General features: G+C 40.0%; 1 protein-coding gene across 3 annotated transcripts in view; it reads right to left on the bottom strand.

The window, feature by feature from the left end:
- Window positions 1-17,463, bottom strand: part of PWWP2A (PWWP domain containing 2A) — a 33,064-nt gene extending 15,601 nt beyond the window's left edge. Inside the window, exon 1 of one of the 3 annotated variants that reach the window (XR_016392837.1) lies at window positions 16,747-17,462. Coding sequence is in view for 1 of the 3 variants with exons in the window: in XM_022566005.2 (XP_022421713.1) it covers window positions 16,747-17,339 (593 nt within the window). In the remaining 2 variants the exon portion in view is untranslated. Of the gene's footprint in view, window positions 1-15,424; window positions 15,630-16,746 lie in introns of those variants that run through there. The other 2 variants (XR_016392838.1, XM_022566005.2) reach the window with 2 other exon arrangements.
- Window positions 17,464-18,360: the final 897 nt, after the last annotated feature.

Below are 18,360 nucleotides of genomic sequence, written 5' to 3' on the forward strand. Positions count from 1 at the left end.
TCCAACCCGGCCACCCCCCCGAGAAAAAAACCACAAAAATACTAGAAATTCAGATACTCAAATAACCTCAAAAGCAGACAGTTATAAGGCTATAGCTTTCTAGCTTTTTAAAATCACATCATACATTAAGAAATATTTTCACATTGCAATCCAATAAAATGTTTATGCATGTATACATGCATGCACATAAATACACACACTTAAGCAAAAGTTTCATTAAATACTTGACCTTATATTATGTGAAACATAATTATATTTTTTTTCTACTCTGGTCTATTTTCATTTGTTTTGATGCTAGTCAGATGCATTAAATGGATTTCAAAGCTCCCTTACAGGTCCAGACCCAGTTTGCAAAGCACTGGTATAGAACACAAATCTCTACAATTACCAGTTTCTAATAAAACAGGGGTCAAATAACCTTGTTTCTCCTGTAGACTTAGAAATAACTGTGGTTTAATCTGCCTGGGCTAAACATCAAGAACCCTTAAATCTAAACTTGCTATACTCAGATTCCTGCATATAAAAATAAAATCAGACTACCAAATGATTTCATCATGTACATGCTAACATGCTAATTTTAGGCACTCACTGAGTCAAACAGTACTGAACACAATACAATTCTAACACCAATCCTCTAAAGCAGAGGTGCTTAGAACCTAAGGACTGGCTTCAAGTAGTCGGGTAGAACCCCTGACGTTATTAGATGCAAATGTTTTGTAAAGTTCTCTTTTTCTGGAGAATGAGTCTTGGTTCTCAGATTCTCTAAAATGTCTTTACGTCCCCAAAAAGGTACAGAATTCTTTGTTGGAAAGAAATCTTGAGATTAAGTTCTTAGGGCTGCAGATACACCTAAACTTGGTTAGGGATATAGGAAGAGCCAACACCAGGATATCTGGTTCCAACACCTAAATGGTTTTTTTCCTGAAGTCTTGTTAGCTTGGCTACCACAAACCAACAACTTTCAGCAAATACAAACCACAAAGGAAGAGGAAAGCCTTTTTACCTGGAGTGGGACAAGTTTGGGTCTGGGCTAATCCACAAAGGAAGGACACATTCCTCACTATACCAAACTTTGCAAAAAGTAGCTTTCAATTCAACTATACTTCAATGAAAAATAAATAAATAAATAAATAAATGAATAGCTTTCTATTCTAGCATAGTATTTCGTACCCAAGTTGTTTGCTTCCTGACTACTTAACTGCAAGGCACTTTGAGCATCTGGCCTTAGCTTATATGGAGGTGCTCAACAACCACTTTTTCAAGGTGACAGGAAGACACAGGTTATTCTTGTGTTTTAATCTAGAGCTACATAAAACAATATAACTTATGAGATGAGACCACTATTTGTATTAACAATAAAATTTTCTAACTTGTATTAGAAGCCATCATTTTGCCCCATTACACTTTCACTTGTTTCCATAACTGAGATAACAAATTTCCTCCTTTTACTAGGAATAACTAAACCTCGAGCATCTTAAAAGTTTTTTTTTTTTACCAACTTTGTATCCTGAAGCAGTACTAAACCTCTCTAAATTCAGTTTTTGCATATGTAAAAGGGAGTAACACTATTTCCTACCTTAGAGAATTCAGGGGAGGATTAATAGGTCAACAAACGTTAGCCATTTTTCTTGGCTAAACTTTATTTAATTTACTTCACTTAAGTAATATGATCTTACTTTCAACTAATAATTTACCAGAGTTTGGGATCCTTTCTATAACTCTAATTCATTATCTCAATGTGAGGATGATCCAGCCAATTACTTTAAAGCTGTTTATATCAAATAAGCTGTGAAATTTGATACGTCTACCTTCATGGAGTTTAATAAGAACATTAATTTCACTTCTGGGTTTTTCTTCTTCCTTGCCTTTCCTTCTTAAGAATATAAAATACAAGCATTAAATGTTTTTAATAACATAGGGAGGCACTTAATTGTGTAATGATGAATGGAAACTGCAGACACCAGAAGAAAAAGGGAAAATAAAAAGACTGGTAATTGTGGGTAGTGGATTGGCAAAAGCAGAAAAAAAAATTTTTTAATTCATTTTTAACATCTTTATTGGAATATAATTGCTTTACAATGTTGTGTTAGTTTCTGCTGTATAATAAAGTGAATCAGCTATACATATACATATATCCCCATATCCCCTCCCTCTTGCGTCTCCCTCCCACTCTCCCTATCCCACCCCTCTAGGTGGTCACAAAGCACCGAGCTGATCTCCCTGTGCTATGTGGCTGCTTCCCACTAGCTATCTATTTTACATTTGGTAGTGTATATATGTCAATACTACTATCACTTCGCCCCAGCTTCCCCCTCCCCACCATGTCCTCAAGTCCATTCTCTGTGTCTACGTCTTTATTCCTGCCCTGCCACTAGGTTCATCAGTACCCTTTTTTTTTTTTTAGGATTCCATATATATGTGTTAGCATACGGTATTTGTTTTTCTGACTTACTTCACTCTGTATGACAGACTCTAGGTAGAAAAATATTTTTAACTAATAATAAAACTTCCTCAACAACCAGAAGGATAAATTATTGTAAGAGGAAAAGGGGGATCAGTGTCCTACTCCATCTTAGTAATCATTCTGTTTCCCTTCCATGGACAACATTTAATACCATGGCCATGTTTTCAAACTGATTGTGGAGAGGTTGGTTGCGAAATCAAATTTCATGCGTCACAGCTATGATTTAAATTAAAAAACAGTGTAAGTATATGTAACTGCAATGAATCTGTTTCATGTATCTATGTATATACAGGAGTCTACAGATAAAATATATCTGTAACTATGCTCAAAAGTTTGAAAGCCACTGACTTATGAAACTATTACCTTAATAAGAATATAAAGTAGCAACAAAATTATGGTCTCCTAAAACCCCTAAAATCTAATTTCTCAAATATAGTCGGGGAAATCTGCAACACAACAACACTCGGTGATGTTTGAAAATGGAGATTCTTAAGCCCTGCCCCAAGACTGAATGGTAAGACTCTCCTAGGGTGGAACCCAGGATCTAAATTTTTAGCAAGCATGTCTGCTTTAGCTTTTTCTAAGGTGAAGATATTTATGTCCCATATGAATGCTCACCAAAGAGTGACCTCAGCAGAGGAAGAATTTAATGATCAGTGGAGATGTGGAAAGCTGACTAGTGTCCCTTGCTTGAGCTTCTCCTAAAAGAACTTTTTACAAATACTCCATGAGTTGAGTAGTAAGACTCAAACTATCTCTGCTCCTTCCCCTCCCCTTCTTTGTGCAGCATGAGTGTATTTATTAATGTATTAGTGACTCATTCTAACCCTTACCCATTTACAACTTTTTGTACCCAAAAATTCTAAAGGAAAATTACTCAGGTATTATGGCTTAATTTAAAATAGCTTTTTGGGAAAACTAGGTAAAATATACAAGAGACCTCTCTGCACTATTTTTGCAAATTCCTGTGAATCTATAAAAAGTTTTAAAACTAGCTATCATCTTAATAATTTAGGAGTAGTGAGTGTCAAAATTCTGAGGAGGGAGAATACTGGGGCTTCCTAGTTATTTTGTGTCAAAGCAAGAGAAAATCACTGTGAAAAAGAATCTTCAGCAGGCTTCCCTGGTGGCACAGTAGTTGAGAGTCCGCCTGCCGATGCAGGGGACACAGGTTCGTGCCCCGGTCCGGGAGGATCCCACATGCCGCGGAGCGGCTGGGCCCGTGAGCCATGGCCGCTGAGCCTGCGCGTCCGGAGCACTCCGCAACGGGAGAGGCCACAACAGTGAGAGGCCCGCGTACCGCAAAAAAAAAAAGAATCTTCAGCTAATGTAAATGGGAAACAAATGCTCAGAAAAAAAGTTCAGGCGTGTTAGTTGAGACAGGCCCCAGTGTTCTTTCTGGACCAAACCTCCCTCCAATAAATATATCAAGGAAAGACAAAAAGAAAGCTTTTCCTCTCTTAATTCTTTTCTCTTAAAGAAGCTACAGTAGGAAAAAATTACATGCAACTAACTCGTTTTAAAAAAATCTAGATGTATTTCATTTCAAGCAGATGTTTTCAGAAACTACCTCCCTCCTTAAATTAGCAACAGGTTCAATCATAAAGGAGGGAAAACTGTGAAGCAAGCTTATCCTGGTTCACATTGCATCTCTGCAAGATTGGTTATTATGGCAGAGTTTAATCTCAGGACAAATGAAATTAGTTCACAATAGAAAATCTTACAAAATAAAATGTATATCTATGCCTCAAAAAATTAAAAATACAAGCCAGCACATCCACGTCTGGGTATATAGCCAAAATAATTGAGAAAAAAGGATCTCAAAGAGATATCTGCACACCCATGTACATAGTAGCATTCACCATAGCCAAAATGTAGAAACTGCCCAAATGCCTCTTAACAGACAAATGGATAAACAAAATGTGGTACATACATACAATGCAACATTATTCAGCCTTCAAAAAGAAATCCTGTCACATGCTACAACATGTATGAACCTTAAAAACATTATGCTAAGTGAAATAAGTCCATCACAAAAAGATAGTGTATGATTCCACTTATATAAGATATCTGAAGTAGTCAAATTTATAGAAAGAAAAAGTAGAATGGTTGCCGGGGACTTGGGGGAGAGAAAAATCAGGAGTTGTTTAAGGGGTAGAGAGTTTTAGCTCTGCAAGATGAAAAGTTCTGCAGATCTGCTTCACAACAATGCAAATGTACTTAACACTGCTGAACTATATACACTTAAAAATGATTAAAATGGGCTTCCCTGGTGGCGCAGTGGTTGAGAGTCTGCCTGCTGATGCAGGGGACACGGGCTCGTGCCCCAGTCTGGGAAGATCCCACATGCCGCGGAGCGGCTAGGCCCGTGAGCCATGGCCGCTGAGCCTGCGCGTCCGGAGCCTGTGCTCCGCAATGGGAGAGGCCACAACAGTGAGAGACCCGCGTACCGCGCAAAAAAAAAAAAAAAAAAAAAAAAAAAAAAAGATTAAAATGGTATATTTTATGTGTTTTTTACCACAATTAAAAGTGTTTTTAATTGTCTATCTACCTAATGAAGAGGGGCAAGTTTGACGAGAAGCAGTATATTTCCATGGTAGTAAAGGAATTATTAGTCCAGGGGAAATAGTAATTACACTGGAGAATAACAGGACAACACCCTGACCTGAGGAAGGACTCAAGTGAACATTCACCAATGAGGGCACATGAAGATCACATGCCCACAGATATGGTGCCCTGAGCACACAACATTGTGTGTATAACCTGAGCCTCTCCTAAGCAAGTATCAGACAACCCTAAATTGAGAAACAGTCCCCATTACATATATTCTATATTATATTGCAACTAAATGCAATAATACATGATCTTTTACTGGACAAAAAAAGTTTTAAAGGACATTTCTGAGAAAATTGACAGAGTAATGAAATACGGGCTACAAAACAGATAAAAGTTCTCTTATCAATGTTTCCTGAATTTGAAAACTATATTGTGGTTATGTATGAGAATATCTTTGATCCTGGGAAATAAATACTCAAGTATTAAGGGGTGAAGGAGAATGATGTATGCAACCTACTCTCAAATAGTTCAAGGGAAAAACATGTTTATATAAAGAATGATAAAGCAAATGTGACAAAATGTTAAAAATCAGTGCATCTAGATGAAGAGTTTGAGTTCTCTGCTTTGAAATTATTTCAAAATAAAGTTTAAAAATTATTTTTAAAAGTATAACCTTAAATTTAGTTTACACCTCAGTTCCATCAAAACTTTCAAGGAGGGACTTCTCTGGCGGTCCAGTGGTTAAGACTCCGGGCATCTATTGCAGGGAGCACGGGTTTGATCCCTGGTTGGGGAACTAAGATCCCACATGCTGTGGCATGGCCAAGAAAAAAAAAAAAAAAACTTTCAAGCAAAGAAAGTACATAAAAAAGATTTGTTCTACTTAAGCATAAATGCCAGCAAACTCACCTGAAGTACCACTAAGCACAAAATCTATTCAAATACAAGTATGCTAATTAGTCACACAGTATAAAACTAGGTCCCAACCCTACGACCTAACTGCAGTAGGTGAGACCACAGTCACTGCCAAAAGAGGCTATAGACTAGAGGGAAAGAAAGCACCGAGGATTAGTGATTAGGCAATGAGCTTTGCAGGAAACTGACTACACCTGGAAGGGTCCGAGCACATTAAGCAAAACAGTAGAGGCAGAAAATGGTTGCCCATTTTTGAATGTTGGTAACCAACTTAAGTTAGTTTAAAAAAGTGAAACACTGAGCAGGTGCAGAAAAGCCAACAGGTGAAAAGATGCAGCGTAGGAATTACCAGTCAGCAAACAGTCCCCCTCCATAGGAGACAGGTAAGGATTCAGAGACTTAAACAAGCAATAAAATACAGATAACCATCTGGTGGAAAAAGAGGGCATGTTGATGAGTGTATTAAGGGAGGGTTAGGTAAGAGTGTGATGGATGAAGAATACTAGTGTCAAAAATAAATAAATAAAAAATGGTTCTGAGGAACCTAGGGGCAGGACAGGAATAAAGAGGCAGACTTAGAGAATGGACTTGAGGACACGGGGAGGGGGAAGGGTAAGCTGAGACAAAGTGAGAGAGTGGCATGGACATACATACACTACCAAATGTAAAATAGATAGCTAGTGGGAAGCAGTCGCATAGCACAGGGAGATCAGCTCCGTGCTTTGTGACCACCTAGAGGGGTGGGATAGGGAGGGCGGGAGGGAAGGAGACGCAAGAGGGAGGGGATATGGGGATATATGTATAGCTGATTCACTTAGTTATAAAGCAGAAACTAACACACCATTGTAAAGCAATTATACTCCAATAAAGATGTTAAAAAAAAAAATACTAGTCTCTTAAAAAGACAAGACCAGTGAAGGCTTCTGACTAAATATAGTGATAGGACCAAAAGTGTACATCACTTTGTTAAAAAGTTTAGCTGTACTAGTCTGTTTCCACCATTTAATAAGTACAAAGAACACAAAAACATCTTCCTTTCCCTAACTTTGAAGTATGTCATTCTCAAATGTGAGCTCTTCTCAATTACGGTTTTTTTTAATATTTATTTATTTGGATGCATCGGGTATTAGGTGGTTCGTGGGATCTTTTGTTGTGGCTTGAGGGCTTCTCTCTAATTGTGGCGTGCAGGCTCCAGAGCACACGGGCTCAGTAGTTGGTGACCAGCAGGCTCTAGAGCGTGCAGGCTTAGTTCGTGCGCGGGCTTAGTTCATGCGCGGGCTTAGTTGCCCTGCGGCATGTGGGATCTTAGTTCCCCGACCAGGTATCGAACCCTAGTCCCCTCCATTGGAAGTCGGATTCTTAACCACTGGACCACCAGGGAAGTCCCTCAATTATGTTTTAGAAGCATGTAAGAAGCAGAGAGACTGTAAGGACTAAATTTCCCTAATGAGACTATAACTTTCTCTTCATGACAAAGCCCATAATTTCCTCATAAGCCACCTGCCCCAAGGGGTATTGGGAAGAAAAGATTGAGACACATTCCCTACCATCCATCACAAAACTCCCAGTTGTCTCATTCTCTCGTAAAATATGTCATCCTTCCTTATTAAAAGGGGAAAGTCATACTTCGCCAGTATTACCTGAAGCTTCCACAGACTTTTTCAAGGTATTTTGAAGATGCAGATTATACTGTAGGCCACAATACATTTAGGTTGAGTGGCTATTCAAGCAAACCCATTTAAGCGACTATAATAGCTGCTGTCATCTTAGTGCTGCCACTTAGTAGCTACTTCATAGAAGTATTATTAGCTAACAACTATATAGCATTTACTATGTGCCAGGCACTATTCTAAATATTATTTGCATCAGTTGATTTAATCATCACAATTTATAGCTGATGAAACTAAAGCACAGAGTGTAGTGGCCTTCCCAAGATCACACAGCTAGTGAGCAGCAGAGCCAGGACATGAACCCAGGCAGTCGGCCCAGTCAGGTTCTTAACCACTACTACTACTATTACTGCTTCCCTCACGTCAAGTTACTTAACGCCCCTCCCTCCACCTCCACGCCCCACTAAGGAAGTGGAGGAGCTGACAGGTACACATACTCTTTTCTGAACCCCATGGAGGTGAACAGGCTTCAGAATTCAGAATTTTCCCAGTTTTCAAAAGATAATAAGAACCCTATCATCAAGCATATTACTATTTCAGCAGTAAAATGAAATGAAAGAACATTCACGCTAAATGGGATAAATACATACAATATGCTCACATAATTTCAGTCAGGTTAGGGTCTGCCACCAAAAAATTAACAGGAAGTTCAGTTTTCAGAGCTTTTTGGATATTGGAATTGCGGTTACGTAACTTGACAGAATTGTCAAGATTAACTTCAAGATTAATTAATATACATAATTGCTTACCATACAGCCTAGTACACAGTAAGTAGGCATGATACATGGTAATTATTATTAGAGTAAAATTAAAACATACTCAACTTTGTTAACTAAGTGAATGGATGGTGTTTTTAATTAAAAGCCCCAAGTATTACAAGGGCAATCTGCAGGGACTGTGGGTACCCAAATGGGTGAGGAGGGAGGGAGGATGACTTTATCAACATACAAACAAAACATCCACCAATTATGAACAAGAATGCCAGGAAGTATCTTTTAAAATTAACTGAGGGTGGGCTGCATAAAAGTCTTAAAAGAACATCTCTGTAACCATAAGAATTTACTCAATCTTTTAAAAAGTCTATGCAATTCCCTTTTATAAATATAGCTTTGCTTTTGGAGGGACGGAAAAAAGAAGTTAAACCCGAATAATTCAGATTTTAAGCTCCCACTCACGTACCTTCAAACAACCCTCTAAAAACAACTTACCTGGATATTTTGGAAATAAAGATGGAAACAACTATAGAGAAAACGCTGACGCTTCAGCCTTTTTAAAAGCAAAAATAGTCACAACATCTGTATGGTACTCATACTATTTAACTCCCTAACAGTAAATTCTTCTTTTAAAATAACCATCCAAGAAAATGATAATGACCACAAAGTGGCAAAATACTTTTAAGAGCAGACAGATGTTGACTTCACTTTTGTACATCACTTAGAGAAAGATACTTGACATTTTCCCAAGAAAATGAACACTGATATAAAAGAATCTTTTTAATTATTAACATAAATACTCATCACAGCTTTCAAACACTTGAAAAGAATTCCCTTGGTCCTGGCCCTAAGACACCAATAAGCAGTTTTAAGTTCTCTATATTTCCATTATGATTTCTATGTACTTTTGATATTTCTTTTGTATTATGTCCAATAGAGTCTACCACAGAGAGGTCTAAGTTATTTCTCAACAGATGGACTTTTTCTAAAAGGCAAATTATTCAATTTATTTCACTATTTCTATTTTACCAAAAACAGGTTGTCCAACAACTTACTATATGTTAGTCTTTAAATTCTTTTCCAATTCAATCATCCAGCACTTAATGCTGATCTCGTGCTCAACAAAATTCAAATCTGACATTTTGTGATTCCTCCCAGGATGAAGTGGACTCCACTGTTGCCAGGGCCAGGCCAACCAAGACAAAACATTTAAGACCTAGGACCATATATGAAGAAGAAACCCCATTTTCAAAAATGCCTGAAGAATTCACTAAATTGAACTGAAGAGCAATTCTTATTTTAAAACCAAGCAGCTATTCCTGGTTGAGTGAGGAACAGAGCACTCTGCCATTTCTACCTACCAGGGTAACTCCCCACCAAAATCATAAGCTACATGGTAATGGCAAAATATAGAAATGTATTAGAACAGGGCTGTTTTCAAACCTTAGAGAATTGTATATCATTCAGAAAAGCATCTTCAATTTCTCAGTGCTTTCCTATTCAAATCACAAAACGTAACTCTCACAAACTGCTGTGACTCCCAGCTGTTCATCTTATTCCATAAGCAAAAAGGCATCTTTGATACACCTACTAATATCTACCCCTTATAGTTTTAGGCAATTTAATCTCTCTGAGCCTTCCTGTCTTTATCTGTGAAATGGGTATTAATAGAATTTACTTCATTCGATTTTCTAGAGTAAAATGAAACAATGTACACAAAGTGCACAGTGCCTAAAACAGGAGTGGGAAATACATAGTAGCTATTATTAATTACAAAGTAAAACTTGGCAACCTTCCTAGATGGTGGGAATAGGCAGAAAAGTGAAGTCAAATACTATAGAAGGTATGTGTTTTAAAAAGCTAAAAAAACATTATTCTGTTTTAAGGCCACTTAGTACAAAGGGAGAGAGACAAAAATTATGGACTACTTAAATTTCTAGCGGGCAGCCAGATTTAAGAAACAATTTGCAAGTCTAATTACCAGTTCTACAAAAAGTATCTGGATCTGCCACCCAAGTGGCCCATCCCCATATGTACTGCTTACTTTACAATTACATTCCAATCAAATTACCCAATAACTTAAAAAACAGGTTTAACAAATTTACGGTCCCACTATTTTGGCAAAACTATCCCCTAAAAGTCAGTTATCTCCAAATATGCTCTAAGAATCATCTGCATCGGAATCACCTTGTTAAAAACAAACTGGTGGAGTGGAGCTCAGAAATCTTAAGACACTTGTTTTGAGAACAACTGCCCAAAAGATGATTAGCCAAAACATTCTATATTAAATCCACCCAGAGTATAACTTAACCTCCACTTTCCTGCAAGATCTGCCACTATAGCAAGCTCTGTTCTGCTGGTGTGCCTGAATTAATCTGGGAATTAAGGTAGAACAGGACGAATAAATATCAAGAAATAAGGATGCACTTCAGAGGCACAAATAACTACTAAGAACATCTTTCATTTTTAATCAATGTGAAATTAACTCAGCCATAACAGAGAAGATGAACACATAATACACAAATTCTTTAATGGCCCCCCACAGAAAAACTGATCTTATGAAGATTAAACCTAGTTTCCTCAGGAGCTTTGCTTTAAAACGGTACACTGTGAGGTATGGTCTTATTTACACATAAAAGGCTGAAAATTAACCTTATTAGATACCCAACTCCAATAAAACATGCCTGGCATAATTTGTGTGTAACACATCTAGTTACCTAGATCATGAAATTTATTTAATACTGTGATGTTACACAGAGTCCTTACATTCAAACTAGACTTTTAATGTCCAACAACTAATCATTTCCAAAAGAAATAAATCACTGCAGTCCAACAAGTGATGAACAGCTCACTCTCAATACTGTATATACTAGTACAGCAGTAGGTGTCCTAAAGCTGCCTGGGTCAGAAGGTGATTAGCACTTGTCTCAATGCTATTTCACTGTGGAAACCCTTTATCAACACCTTGGGGTATAAGCAGAATAATCATCAAAAAATATTAAAAGTGTTTTAAATAGGTACAGCTCAACACAATCATTCAAGCATACTACTTGAGGGCCTAAATTCTCAACCTGGACACTTAGTATAAGCTACTCATACCACTACTCACTGCTTCACCAGAATGGCTGTATATTTTTCCCACCAAAAGTAGGGCTATTGCACCATACGTTTCATGATCTCTGTAAAGAAAAAAAATCATTGTCTTGGTTTATATTTCCTTAAAAAACAAGTAAATCTACAACTTGTCTTAAGAACTTAGTGAAATCTGAAGATTTCTAAAGAAATCACCTCAATTCTTTTTAATGCAACCCGCATACACACACAGAAAAGGCAGTATTTGTAAAAGATCAATTCTGAAATACAACCAGCTACAACCTTTAATAAGCATGTACCACAAAATTAAAATGCACAAGGGTTTTTAAGCACAAGCATTTACTTCATGATCCCTTAATTCGTATCATGTACCAAAAAAATGGAATCAGAAAGGTTTCTCAGGATTTCAAAGCAGCTTTATAACTTTAAAGATGTGGAGAACAGTAACAAACAGTTTAAATGATCCCTCTTGTAAGAAGCAACCAGAGGTCCCATTAAATATGTCCCTTCAAGAATAGATTGAGAAGACTGAGAAACTACCATTTCAGAGGACTGGGCTGAAGGCTGGTTAAATTTTTCTAGGTTTGGAATTACTAAAGTTGGAGGTGTGTTTAAGGGATAGGCCTAGAAGTTTGCAGGCAGGCAAGAGATATCGTATCATTTCTACTGACCCAAAACAAGGCCCTTAGGGGACTACAGTTGTCCCTTCTGTTTGCTCTTGAGGGAAAAGGCCTATTTTAAAAACGTTATGGAAATGCATCCAAGGGGATGCAATCGGAAAAAAATCCAGAATGTGGAAAATTCTACCAATAAAAGTCTATGGAGGGCTTCCCTGGTGGCACAGTGGTTGATAGTCCACCTGCCGATGCAGGGGACACGGGTTCGTGCCCCGGTCCGGGAGGATCCCACATGCCGTGGAGCGGCTGGGCCTGTGAGCCATGGTCGCTGAGCCTGTGCGTCAGGAGCACCGCAATGGAAGAGGCCACAGCAGTGAGAGGCCCGCATACCGCAAAAAAAAAAAAAAGGCTATGGATTAACAAATCAACTGCAAGGAAATAAAAGTAATGGCAGGAGAACTACAGATGAAAAACTTAGGAAACTTCTTAAACAACTGCAATGTATAAACTTTACTTGATTTCTAATTTGAGCAAAACTTAGATGTTGATTTTGAGACACTGCACATGATGATGTAAAGGGATTGTTGCTATTAATTTCAGTGTGACAACAGTAGTACAATTAAATTTTTAAAGTTCTTATCGTTTTACAGATCTCTACTGAAATACTTATGGTAAAATTATATGTTTAGGATTTGCTTCAAAATAATCCATTGGAGGTGGGCATACGATGAAACACATTTGGCTAACAGCTGATAAATGTCGAAGCAAGGGACATTCATTTACCATAATATATAATACATGGATATTCATTTACCATAATAAGAAAATTAAACAAATATTATGGTACAACCACTGATTATTCTGTCTAAAATAAGATAGTTTAGCAACCTGAAGGAATGCTTATTATATAATGCTAAATGAAGAAACAAATGTACCTATGTCAAAATTTCAAAAGCGTAAGGTTAAGGAACAAAAGAGAATAGGAAGACCAAACTGAATTTGTGAGTTAGTTGATTATCTACTTTATCTACTAGTATTAGACTACTGTCATTAGACATTGCTAATGAATTCAGTAGGCAGGTAATTTAAACCACCTAAGAGAGCTGCGTATAAAACAATAGTGGAGAGGCCTAGAATAAACTGGAGAATGCAATGCACACCTCAACTTAAAAGCATTCAAATAAATACTCCACTACATAAAATCCGTTTTTAACCAGATATTCAAATATCCTCATTTTTAGGGTGACCAAGTCATTTATTTGCCAAAGCAAGCTACTTTGAATAAAGAAAGGAGGTAAGAATCAAACCAGGATGGTACAGGAAAACCAGACCACCTGGTCACCCTATTCACTTTATCTATATAAACTGAGGCATTAAGTTTGTTTGCTTATTTGTGCTTAAAGCGAACTGCCTAAACTCAAAATGAATTAGCCTCATACACACTAGAGACTGAAGCCCAGCGAGGCAGAGATTTGCTCAAAGTCATGGTGTTAATTGAAGAGGCAGGTGCTACAAGTCAGCACCCAGTACCCTGACACTGTCCAGATCAATCTACTATTTAGTACCATTTTCTTCTCTTTAGGTTTTGGTTTTCTTAAAATTACATGTGTCCTGCTCCTTTTTTCCACAAAAAGAGTCTCTTCAAAATGTGTTCATCAAATAATTCTAAAAATAAGGCAAAAAAATAATACAATAACAGGAAGGTGAAGAATGTCCAACAAATGCTTACAAAAGCAAAATCCTGATTAATCCACATGTATATGAAATCCTGTACTCTAAGATCAAACACTTTTTCTACATGCTGGACAACCCTAAGACATTTCTGTACCATGCATGATTGTCAGAATAAAAAAATAAAAGCAATAACTGGACCCTTGGAAGACCGGAGAAAAGCACACATACATTGATGCACCTAGTAGCCTCCCAAATGTTAATTCTTTCCTGATTATCTCACTGAAGAGGCAAGAACCAAGACCTCAGAGCCTACTACATTCCCAGTAGACAGCTAAGGAAATGGGGAGTCTCCAGAGCAGCTTCTATGGCTATGAGCTGACTAAAGAATCTCTTTGGCTCCAACACCCATACACAACCTCTGTATTATCCCATATAGCTATTAACATCAAGATAAGCACTATATTTCAGAAATATGCAATTCTTTACTTACTGCTTAACAGGAAATCTGCCAACCCAACTACCTTCCTAATATGAAATTAGAAAAAGCATAGACTTTAGAATCAGATCCAACCTACATCTGAGCCCTTACTTTGCCATTTACAAGCTAGCCAAACTGAAGGAACTTCAATTTTCTCCTATATAAATGAAAAATACCACCAGAGTTATGGAAGTTAAAGCATGTGGTACAAAGCCTGGTACTTAACAGGCACTCAGTAGGAAGCTCTTGCTTTAATTTTTATTTTATATTGGAGTATAGCTGATATACAATATTGTGTTAGTTTCAGGTGTACAGCAAAGCGATTTAGTTATACATATACATATATCTATTCTTTCTCATATTCTTTTCCCATATAAGAGGAAGCTCTCGTTATTTCTACCTAATGGTTTCATTCAATGGCCAATTCAAATAGGATACAAACTATTTTTATTTTATTTTTTATTTATTTTTTGGCTGTGCCGCCTTGCGGGGTCTTAGTTCCCCAACCAGGGATGGAACCTGGGTCCGGGCAGAGAGTACAGAGTGCTAACCACTGGACAGCCAGGGAATTCCTGATACAAACTATTTTTAAAGCAACTGATGACCACAGTCACGGTCTTGGTAAAGTCTGTAAAGAGTTATCTCCTGGATCATCGGTTAACCCCAAAACTGTGCATGAAAGTATGCAATCAACGTAAGCACAGATTACAAAATATACTGGCAGATCTATTTTTCCAAATTATATTAAATTATGAAAAAAAAGATACTCAACTAGTCAATCACTGGTCCAATAATAATTCCTTGAAGTGCTAAATTTTAAAAACACTGCTTTATTTCCTCACCACTTCCACAATGTGTGTGACTCCCATATAAACTTCTAGAAGGCACAGACTGTGTCTCATACATATAATATTCAGAATAACTAGGAGGGTGCCTTATACAGATGTGCTCAATAAATATTTGTTGAATGAAAAGTTGATATGGTTCCCTTAATGGCGTTTTAAAAAATACTTTAATGACAGGATCCTTTCACTTCAAAACATTAAATTGCAAAAGGTTCATAATAAGAACAGCACCCCCAACAAAAGAAGCTGCTGTTTATAAGCACTGTAGGTAAAACACACCGAAACTCAAAAAACGAATGGCTTTCCCTATGAAAGAAAATTTTAAAAAACAAAACACCAAGACAATGAGCACCTCAAAACAGGACAGCACTGTCCATTCCATTTCCAGAAACAACTTACCTTTTTGCACCTTCCTTTTGCAGATTTGAAATCCAGATTCTCACACAATCACTGGCCTTCGCTTCTGTTTGATTCAATAGCATACACACTACGGAACATACACATTCTCTCTCTTGCTATTATTAAATACATCAGTACTGGTCTTATTCTGCTTTCTAATTCCGATAACAAAAGTGCAAAAGTCCTAACCCAAAATTCTTTAAAAAAAAAAAAACTAATTAAAAATTTTTTTGAGATTTAACAATGTTTGAAGTAACTGTAAAGGCTCCCATCTTTTCCCATACTTCAATTATGTATTTTAAATGGCTTTCTTCCCCAAATGAGAAGATTCTTGTGTCTTGATGGGAGGGCAAGCAGTTACAAGTAAAACGTACTAAAATAAGCCATTTCTCAACAGGTGAGATACCATCAGAGTGTGTGCTGTTGCAGGAAACAGAATGGAGAGCCGTGAATGGGAGTCTCTGCACTTCATATCTGCAAAAGAAGAGAATAAAAAGGTTAACTCTAGACTTAGAACAGAGTATCTTCATCTGTTTAAAGCAATGCCCATAAACAATTTAAATTTAAAAATGAAAATGTGCTAAAACAAGAGGTTTGTGGGTGAACTCAACCATTTAAACTGTATCTACAGTTTTAGAAGTCAGTATCTTAACACTTTTATACCACACCATCTTGATATTAAAGGTTTAATAAAAAAATCCCATCTCTTTAGGCTTTTCTTAAAAGTTATCATTAGCCAATTAGCCAAATGTGCTAGGGGGAATTAGTTCTAACCGTAAGAATAACAGTCGAAGAGCTCATTTTTAATAAACGTTCTTCCCTTTATAAGGAGCGGCAGTTAACCTTTTGGGAACCCCAATGCTCACACCCCTTTCTCCAACCTCATTAAAGTTAAAGGTTAATTTGAAAACAGCGCAATCTCCCCTACCCAGCACCGCGTTCTCTGCGAAAATCCTTCTGCGTTTTGCACTGACCCACCCGCCGCAGTGTGGGTGAGCCAGAGCCAGGGCCAGGTCACGGAAGGAGGCCGGGGTTGCCGGGGGGTGGGGGTGAGACCCGCGAGCCCGTCAAGCACCCGCGGCTCCCCCCCCCACCCGGCGGCACACCTGCCTCGCAGGCGCCCACCTGGGGCAGGGACCGCCCTCTGACAGCCCCGCGCGCCTGCCCCACTCGGAACGCGCGCCACGCGCCGCGCGGGACCCGAGGGCGGCGCAGGCGGCTGGGCGCCGGAGAGGCGGGAGCCCGGGGTGAAGGGGCCGCCCGGGCTCGCTCCCTCCCCGGGGACCGAGCGGACCGGGGCGTGCTGGGGTCGGGCGCGGTACCTTTTGGACAGATCCATGAGGACCCCGGAGAAAAGCTTCTCCCCGAGGCGGAACGACACGACGAGCGCGTCCTCAATGATGTGGTCCAGCGTGACCCGCACCTCCGAGCCGGGGATCAGTTGCGACACCGCGGAGTCCCCACCCGCCGGCGGCACGAGCGCCGGGGCTGAGGGCTGGGGCAGCGGCGGTTCCTGGCGCTCCTCGGGAGCCGCGGGCTCCTCAGGCGGCGATGCAGGGGAAGGTGAAAGGCCAGGCCCTTCCTGTGGCGCGGCTGCCGCCGGCTCCACCACCCGGGCGGGTAGCTTCTCCTCAGGGTGCAGCTCCGGCCCCGCCGCCTCCGGGCTGCGGGCTAGCTCCCCCGGCGGCGGTGGCGGCGGCGGCGGCGGCGGGAACGGCGGCTCGTCGGCCTGAGGAGAGGACTGCTGCCCGTCGGCCTCGCCGTCCGGCACAGACGCTTCAGTGGCCGTGACCGGGAGGGGGTCAGTGCCGGCCTCGCTGCCGGGAATGGGCTCCATCTCCGGCTCGGCCTCGCCGGCGCCCCCCTCCCCGGGGGACGCTGCAGTCGCTGCCGCCTCTGCAGCCACGGCCGCCATTTTCTTCCTGGCTTCTCCCTCCTCCAACTCAGTCAGTCTACAGCGGCGGTGGCGGCAGCGCTCCTTGGTTCCCTGGGCCTTCCCCTCCCTCCAGCGAACAGTTTTGTCCCGCCCTTACCCCGATGCTTGTTATTGGCACCGCGCCATTGGTTCTGTCCTACAGCCCTCCCGCACTTGCAATATTCCATTGGCCAGGTGGGGACGTCTATCATCCAGTCAGTCCATCCCTCCCATACAGAATAGGAACTTCTCATTGGCCGGACTAGTTGTCAAATGTCGAATCTTAGAGGAGGAGTGTGGGGCGGGCTCAAAGGGGGCGGGGGGAAGTCAAAAAGCTGAGCCTTATACTTATTGCCTCTCTCTATTGGATGGAAGAGAAAATGTAGTCTTATGGTTGGCCTATGCTCCTGCCCATTATCAGCCAGGGTTTCAGAGGTGGGATAAAGGAGGGAATCACGTGGCGTGCCTGTTCTTTCAAAGACTACGGAGGGGAGGAGTAACGTAATGAGGGAGGGGAACCGCTTCCCAAGAATCTCTGCGCAGAGGTCCTTAGAATAAATGTTATTTCTGGGCGCGGACTTGCTTGCAGCCGCGTGTGGGCATGACAGGCTTCTTTGGGAAGGACAGCTAAAGTTTGAAGATAATTCTACAAACAGTTTTTGAGGTCCTCCTATGCTAGGCACTGTGCTAGGTGCTGGGGATAGAATGATGTGCAAGACGTTCTCCATAACCTCATGGCAGCCACTTCAGCTCCCACACAAGGGGTGTTTCCTTGAGTTCTCTCCACTTTCTAGGAACAATGCACCTACTTATTTCAAAGTAGGAAAATGCTAATGAAAACAGGAAGGATACCATGCACACTGGATTAAGCCGATGAATGTTCCAGAGAGCAGTACAGAGGCACTGCTGAACTTCCACGTGAACACCAATTTTCAACCCAAATTCACTGGAAAGTGGTCGCACCTGGTTACTTGCTTCAGCCTTTATCTTTCCTTGCCGCTCGTATGCCACAGGTGCAAAA

The sequence above is a fragment of the Delphinapterus leucas genome, chromosome 3 (genome assembly GCF_059928025.1).
Source record: "Delphinapterus leucas isolate spDelLeu-1000000601 "Yukka" chromosome 3, BTC_Dleu_Yukka2, whole genome shotgun sequence".
NCBI lineage: Eukaryota > Metazoa > Chordata > Mammalia > Artiodactyla > Monodontidae > Delphinapterus > Delphinapterus leucas.